The following is an 8,671-nucleotide window of genomic DNA, read 5'->3' as shown; positions in this document are numbered from 1 at the left end:
TCTTCGGATTAATTAAAAAAATCGGCACATCGGCTCAAACCTTATGATAAAGAACACAGAACAGAAATTAAATTCTGATTAGTGGTTATGTTCATTTTGAAGAAAATTTTTAAACGTGGACCAATATTGGCGACATACAACGGTACTGCATCTATTGTTGCTATTTTGTATTGTGGGTTCTTAGCGGATTAAAAAATCTTCTTTGAAAAAATTTCAATGTTGGTCCATATTTTGAAAAAGCCCCAAGTCCAAACCTATTTTGAAAGTTTGAATGGCACCTTCATAGTTCGACCCGGTCGAATTTGGTGGCGATTGGACATATAATTCTTCACTAGAATTGCTTAAAGATACCAAAAATTATGAAGGACATTTGAATGTATTTAAAAATCTGCCCTTTTATTAAAATTCTTCTGGGAGCAGGAATTTTCTTCACCAAGAATCAGGAATGCAAAATTACACCCAATTCTTTGGAAAATTTCGTTAAAATGTGGCAGGCATTTCTTTATATTGAGGCTTTGTTAAAACATGAACCTACATCGGAAATCGTCTGTAATCAGTTTTTCAATCTACGACAAATAGTCATTCCAAATTACAGTCAATTCGATGGGAAAAATTCGAAATAAAATGTTAAAAATTCCGAAAATGTAGAATATGTGTCCGTACACTAAGAACCTGGAATGTCAAATTACGGCCACCTCTGTGGGGAAATTCGGGTAAAACCTATTAATATCGAAAATTATGCTTATGGAGGCTACGTTAACAATTCAACTAAAATGGTAATACATAGTAATATGTCAGCCTCCTTAAACTCGGAATACCAAATTTCAACCGCTCTGGTGGGTAAAATTCGGTTAATCCTTCAAAGTACCGAAAATAAGCTGGAGTGCAAAATTATAGCCACTTCTGTGGAGAAATTCGGCTAAAATCCTAAAGATACCAAAAATGGTGCTGGACTTTTATTTTGAGAAGATTGCATATTCAAATTACAGTCAATTCGATTTAAAATCGTTCGTTATATGGATTTATATTACATTATATTACATAGTTTTCTATATAAAAATATGTCAGCCTCCAAAATCCCAGATTATCCGATATGGTGGGAAAATATACCAAAATCTTCAAAATACCGAAAATGGGTCAAAATAATACCGATAACTGTGCGGGAACTTTATAAGGAGGATATGTCAGTCGGGTTGTAAATCGTGCTCGCCCCAGTTCTTAGTCCTAGATGGACATCACTTCCCACAGTCTAATCGGTACAACCACTTTACCTGACATCTTTCTATTGATAGACTAATTTTTAGAAACCGACAATTGTTGTTTGGATTTCGTTGAACCCCCTCAGATATTTTTTCACTCCATATAAAACGTATTTCTCCCTATTTTTTTTAAGATTTGGAAAAAATAACTCTTGCAAAATATCCACCTCAATATGAGCTCTGCATGAAGTCCCCGAAAGAAAAATAACTTCATTAATAAAAGTGTTTCCTCTCCACATCCGCACACACACTTTCACACACTCTCTATATCATTTCAATTTCATTGTTTTCAATTTGCTTGGAGCATTGCATTTCCCCGAGTGTGAATCCGTATAATAACCCAGTGCAATAATTAACAAAAGCAATGGTAATTTATCACATTCTCTTTTTCTCCCTTTCTCCTTTCCTTCCATACATTCTACGTTTTCACACTTACGGCTGTTATTGTTTCCTGTTTTCATCTTTCTGTTCTGTTCTGTTTTCTTTCATGTTTTTTTCTTTTTTTTGTCATTCAAAGGACCACCATGCCTGCTCGATGTACAAAAGGATTTTCCACGACCAAATGATTTGCAACCGCTCTACCTTATGCCAGATACAAATCAATTCTGGTTACCCAATGACCAAGGACAATTGGAAATACCACGTGGGGCTGTCATTGAACTACATTGTTCGAAATCATTTGCCAATTCAAGCGAGCCAAAACAGTCCAATGGGAAACATGGGCACAGTAAGAGAACAACCCACACCACCACCACCCAGCCATCCATTGCGGGCAACATCTTTCGCATTGCAAAGAACACTCGGACAATACGTCCACGATGCCTGCAAGATAAACATTTCTTGTGGCAAGGAGAAAAATATGAATTCCGACAATTCATTTGCGAAAGATCCACCCAATATCTGGTCGAACCTTTACACAAACCATGTCCAGCTATGACAGATGACCCAGCTGCAACTTCGACTGTGACGGCTGAAATGTACCGTGTTGGTTTCAACATTAGCAGCAATCGATTTGTAGAAACTATGCGTATCTGCTATGAACCGTCACTGCTGCGAACATTGTATGTTCGACATGCATTGTTGCCGGCCAGCGTTCATTTCCAGAAATCGGTAAAGCGCTTACATTTCAGCAAGGCCGGCTACTTCAATGACTTCAATATGAATCAACTCTATTCGAATTACAATCAGCAACAGCAAGCAGCTGTGGCATTACAGGACGAACAACAACACCAACATGTCCGGCATATCTTCGATAACAACACCCTGTTCTTGACACGAGGCCATTTGGCGGCCAAAGCGGACTATATCTATGCCAGCCAGCAAAGGTCCACGTTTAATTTCTTCAATGCTGCACCACAGTGGCAGGGTTTCAATGGCGGCCAATGGAATGCATTGGAGGATGCGGTGCGTAAGTATGCAGCCAATTCCAGGCAATGGCTGGATTGTTATACGGGTACCTGGGGTATTATGAAATTGCCTGGTCCGCCAGCATCACCACCCACCACTAATACCACCACTGCCTTTGGACCACAACGTGATTTCTATTTGGCCAGAGATGGCAACAACAATGGTCTGTTGCCCGTACCGATGTTGTATTATCGTCTGCTGGTCAATAGTCAACATAGCCGGGGCATTGTCTTGGTCGGTGTAAATAATCCCCATGCCAGTTTAAATGAAATCAGCTCGGACTATGTAATCTGTGACGATATACAAGAGAAGGTTGGCTGGTTGCGTTGGATGAGCAACACCAACAACAAGAGCAACAAAAATCTGAAAAAAGGTTATTTGTATGCCTGCCATGTTGGTGATTTTGTCAAAGCTGTTGGCCATTTACCGGGCTATCTATTAAATGTTACCGAGGTATTAGTGTAAGGTTGGCCGAAGAGAAATTGGGCGGAAGATAATTTAAGAGGAAATAAAATAACTTTTAATAAAATAAAAAAAAAAAATAGATTTGTTTTTAAAGGACCCAAAAAGGCCTGGACTTATTAAAAAATTTTAAAGCGTGGATTTATTAAAAATATTTTTTCAAGCATCCAACAAGTTGTGGATTTATTAAAGAAATATTTTTTCAAACATCAAACATCCAATTGAAGTGGGAGCTTAATAAATCCACTATTAAGCTCCCACTTCAATTCAAATGGAAATTGGACCTAAGTCACCCGATTTTGTGTTGAGGCACATTTATGATCAAATTTTATATACCCCCCCATTTAGTCTTAATCATAATCATATGACTATCTAACATTCCTTTGCCGTAATATATGAATGACATTATCTCAAAATTATGTATTCCATTCTTCGAAATTATTTAACTCCCTGAAATTTTAAGATGTCATAATGATATTTTCGATTATTGTTGACGTTATCGCAACAAATTTTGATTTGTTGACTTGATAATGGAATTTCCTAAGAAAAAGATTGCAAAAAAGTCCCGTTTCACTAGACATGCTGTCGCAAAGTGGTAATCAATGATCGAGCTTAATTTAATGTTTGTGTCACCACCTGTTCCAAAAAATTTGTTTTTATTGGGGCCATATTCGTATATATACAAAAGAAAACCACTAAGGAAAGTTCACCACTATGGGTACATGCAAGACATGTTAATATCTACAATATCCTGTAGATATAGAAATTTCGCATACATCAGTCGGGACCTAATTCAGTACACTGTGCAAAATTTTGCTTCAATCGGACCAATATTAGGAGTTTGGTGCAAAATTTACTTTAAATCAGACGAAACTATATATGGAAGCTATATCTAAATCTGAATCGATTTCAACAAAACTTCGTAGACATCATTATGAACCTAATTCAATACTCAGTGCAAAATTTTGTCTCAATCGGACCACAATCGGGAGTTTGATGCATCAATAAGTTAAAATGGGACGAAAATATATATGGGAGCTATATCTAAATCTGAACCGATTTTCTACTATAGGATTCGTCATTGGGCCAATTAAGTGACCTGTGCCAAATTTCATACCGAAAATTGGGGGTACCCTTATATGGGGGCTACACGAAAAAATGGACCTATATTTATAATTTCTAGTAGGGAGGTTTGTTACCCAATAAGAACTCAAAGTACCAAATTTTAGCGAATTCGGTCGAAAAATCACCAAAATACCGCAAAATTGGAGGTACCCTTATATGGGAGCTATCCGAAAATATTGACCCATATTTATAATTTTTAGTGGAGAGATTTTCTACTCAATAATAACTCAAAGTACCAAATTTCAGCGAATTCAGTTAAAAAACGCGGGGTACCCTTATCTGGGAGCTATGCCTAAACGTGGACCGATTTTCTCCAATTTCAAAAGGGTTCGTCCTTGGGCCAATTAAGTGACCTGTGCCAAATTTCATCCAGATCGGGTCATAAATGCGACTGAACTTTGTTAACAAAAATACATGGACGGACAGACGGACATTCATAAATCGACTCAGAAAGTGATTCTATGCATATTCTCAAAAGGAACCATGGGTCTATATCGATTATTTAAGGTCTTCCGGTAAATTGTGACGGTAGTTCAACAGAATCTAAAGACATTTATGATGTCAGATTCAAAGAAAGTATATATTTTCCTTTGAAATATAGGTCAAACGTGTTTGTGTACAGCATGTTTTAGAACAACATGAACTAACATTATCGATAACATTTTATTGGCATCGTCGATTGGGATATCAGTCGACTGTGAGTCACCTCAAACAATTGCATGCCTTTTGATATTTCCCAGGAAGCAAAGCTTAAACTATTTCGTCCGCTGGATGAAAAGCTATGTAGGTTTTCAACTAGTTCAGATGAACTTATGTTATTCGTTTTATTTATGGCGGTAACTAGGTATATAAAATTTTTGACAACCTCGAAGCTGTAGTTCTCAAGTTTCACAGTTGATCCGCGTCTACTGGACGTCTTGCGCTTTTATACCATCAGCTTGGTCTTCTCGCCGTTTACTGCCAGACCCATTTTGGCAGACTCCTTCTCAATTTGTTCAAAGTTGGCTGTTACCGCTCTCAATGTTCGAGCCATTATGTCGATGTCATCGGCGTAGGCGAGTAGTATGTGTTGTTTGGTGTACAGAGTACCATTTCTGTTCATTTCTGCCTCTCGTATGACCTTTTCCAGCAGGATGTTAAAAAGGTCATAAGACAAACTATCACCTTCTCTGAATCCTCTTTTGCTGACCTGCTGACCTTGTGTCACTTAAAGTTATCCTGCATAGCCGTATTAATTTCGCAGGAATGCCAAACGCAGACATGACTTTATACACCTCTGAATGGATAGGGCTGTCGAATGCGTCTGTATAGTCGACAAATCGGTGGTATGTGTCGATGTGTTTTTCGTGGGTTTTTTTCAGGATTTGGCGCAGAGTGAAAATCTGGTCAATGGTGGATTTGCCAGGTCTTAAGCCGCATTGGTATGGTCCACTAATGTCATTGACTATTGGCTTCAGTCGTTCACACAGTACGCTGGGTAGCACTTTATATGCGATGGGAAGAAGACTAATTCCTCTATAGTTGGCACATATCGTCTTGTCTCCAATCTTTGTGCATGCATTCATCTAGCCAAATTGTACTAACCAGGTGGTGCATGCTCCTTACCAGCATCTGACCACCAGTCTTCAATAGTTCGGCTTGTAACCCATGGGCTCCTGCTGCTTTATTGTTCTTGAGCCGATTAATTGTCTTTATGACTTCATCTTGACTAGGCGGTATACACTTTATACCATCATTTCTTATTGGTTCTGGGATACTACTGGGATACTACTATTTAATATCAGAAGTTTTTCAAAATGCTCCTTCCAGATCCTCAGCATCTGTCACCAGGTTTCCTTCTTTATCTCTACAGGAGGATGTGCCTGCACCAAAGCCTTCGGTTTGGTGTTTTACCCGTTGGTAGAATTTTCGGACTTCATTCTGACTCCTGTACATATCGATTTGCTCACGCTCACGTTTTTCTTGTTCTTTTTTCTGAAAATACGTTTCTCCTCTCTCCTTTCTCCCGGTAGTTCTCCATAGCATTACGTGTTGCTACTGTCGACATGGTTGCCCTAGACGCTGCGTTTTTCATATCAGTAGCATTACGACACTCCTGATCGTACCTTCTATATTATTATCGGGACAAGGGGTGCTTTCTTCGAGCAGCTGGGTAAGTTGAGCAGAGTAGGCTTCCGCTATGTGTTGTGTTTGCAGCTTTTCGACGTCAAATTCCCGTGTTACATTAGATCGCACCTTTACTGCTACATTAAGACGGGTGCGTACTCCCCGGATCGATCGGACGTCTAAAACAATGGATGAATGCTTTTCGTCTATCACAATATGATCGATTCGATTTCTCGTTGTTCGATCGGTAGAAATCCAAGGGCCTTGTGTATATCGAGATGCTTGAATCTGGTGCTGCTAACTACCATGTTTTTTTGCTGCCGCGAAGTCAATCAACCTCATGCCATTGTCTGACGTTTCTTCATGGAGGATTCATGGATCTTCATGGATTTTCCGACGGTGGGGCCAAAGATATTTTCCCTACCGATTTTTGCATTAGAATCTTCTAGCAGAATTTTAATGTCATGGCCAGGGCAACGGTCATATGCTGTTTCTAGGCGATCGTAAAATATGTCTTTGGTCTGTTCATCTTTATCTTCGGTCGGAGCATGGGTGCAAATGTGTCTGATGTAGAAGAACTTCGCTTATATACGGATTATAACAATTCGCTCATCTACTGGAGTGAATCTGGAGATGAGGTTATTTATTCTCCTGTTAACCAGAAATACGCAGCCAAATTCATGTCTCGTTTCATGGCATCTACAATACAGGGCGTAATCGTCTGAATTACTTACGCCTTTCCCTATCCATCGCATTTCCTGTAAGGCAATAATATCGGCGTTGTACTACATCCACCGAAGAGAAAACTGCGCCTGTTCTGTACAACGTGAGAACATTCCAAGTGCAGATTCGCAGATCGTGGTCCTTTATACGTTTGTTGGGTCGTCAACATTAGGGAGTATAAATTTTTTCTGAGTGTGGGCAACTAACCCGACGCCTCAACCAATTTTTTATAGTTCTTATGGGTGAACTCGCGGCACATATCAGCTCACTATTTCAACGTGTGATGAAAATAGCTACCCCAGGTGACACAGCGGGGAGGTCAGTGTCCAGAATTGAGATGAAAGAGGGACCAAAATAAGCCTGGACTTCGCCATGTTGAATCCAATCAGAGCCGTTGCTTGGTATCTACCATCCCCTACGCCACCCAGTTCAGATGAACAATTCAGTTCAAAAAGCAAGTGAACTATTTCAGCCAGAATCGTTATTTCTAGTTCAATTTGTTATTTATCAAAGCTTTGTATTAGATTTTGCGAGCTTTATCGTAAGTTTCAGACGGACAGACAGACGTATATGCATATTATGGCATAGAATTTTATTCTGATCAAGAAAATATATTCTGTATCAGGTGAATATATCGAGGTGTTGCAAACGGAATATAGAGTCCTTGACTGAGATACCGCCCAATATGTGTCAAAAACTGATTGAGAATTAACTCAAACGAATCAATGCTTGGATCAGTTCGCGCAGAAGCTATTTAAATGATGTGGAGCTTCACACATTGTACATGGTGCTCCAAACTCCGTAGTTTCGATTGAGACAAGATTTTATACAGCATACATAATTGACTCAAGAATGCAGTGTGTGTTAAATTTAGTTGAAATCGGTTCTGAATTATATATACATGTTCGTCCGATTTTACGCAAATGGTAAATAGAGTTCTCAAAGTTAGTTCATATATCTATGTAGATCACATAGTTATACCCTTCACCATACTGTGGTACAGGGTATTACGTCTTTGTACATATGTTTGTAACAGGCAAAAGGAAACGAGATAGACACATGGTTCCTTTTGAGAATATGCATAGAATCACTTTCTGAGTCGATTTATGCATGTTCGTCCGTCTGTCCGTCTGTAGATGTTAAATTGTTAACAAAGTACAGGTCGCATTTATAATCCGATTTGGATGAAATTTGGCACAAGTCACTTATTTGGCCCAAGGATGAACCCTATTGAAATTGGAAAAAATCGGTTCAGATTTAGATATAGCTCCCATATATATTTTCGTCCGATATAAGGTAAATGGGGCACTAAAGTCCCTCTATATATTTTGATTTGCATGAAATTTGGCACAGAGTACTGAATTAGGTCCAGAATAATGTGTGCCAAGTTTCGAGAAAATCGGTTCAGATTTAAATATAGCTCCCATATATATTTAAGTCCGATTTAAGGTAAATGTGGCACTAAAGTCCCTCCATATATTTCGATTTGCATGAAATTTGGCATAGAGTACTGAATTAGGTCCAGAATGATGTGTGCTAAGTTTTGCGAAAATCGGTCTAGATTTAGATATAGCTCCCGTATATATTTT

The 8,671-nt window shown here is 38.8% G+C and overlaps 1 protein-coding gene across 1 annotated transcript; it reads left to right on the top strand.

Moving 5' to 3' along the window:
* Positions 1-2,192: 2,192 nt before the first annotated feature.
* LOC133329108 (uncharacterized) lies at positions 2,193-3,131 on the top strand. Its single transcript, XM_061537605.1, has one exon. It carries the CDS (start codon positions 2,193-2,195, stop codon positions 3,129-3,131), a length of 939 nt encoding a protein of 312 aa, XP_061393589.1.
* The last annotated feature ends 5,540 nt before the right edge of the window (positions 3,132-8,671 follow it).

Source organism: Musca vetustissima, unplaced genomic scaffold (assembly GCF_032173495.1).
Source record: "Musca vetustissima isolate MV318-11 ecotype Yass unplaced genomic scaffold, APGP_CSIRO_Mvet_v1 utg4710, whole genome shotgun sequence".
Classification (NCBI taxonomy): Eukaryota; Metazoa; Arthropoda; class Insecta; order Diptera; family Muscidae; genus Musca; species Musca vetustissima.
The sequence above is the reverse complement of the archived record's forward strand: the minus strand, read 5'-3'. Positions and strand labels throughout refer to the sequence as shown.

Bases quoted from the DNA above. Each gene is read 5' to 3' on its own strand.
- LOC133329108 (XM_061537605.1), top strand. From the start codon at position 2,193: ATGACAGATGACCCAGCTGCAACTTCGACTGTGACGGCTGAAATGTAC.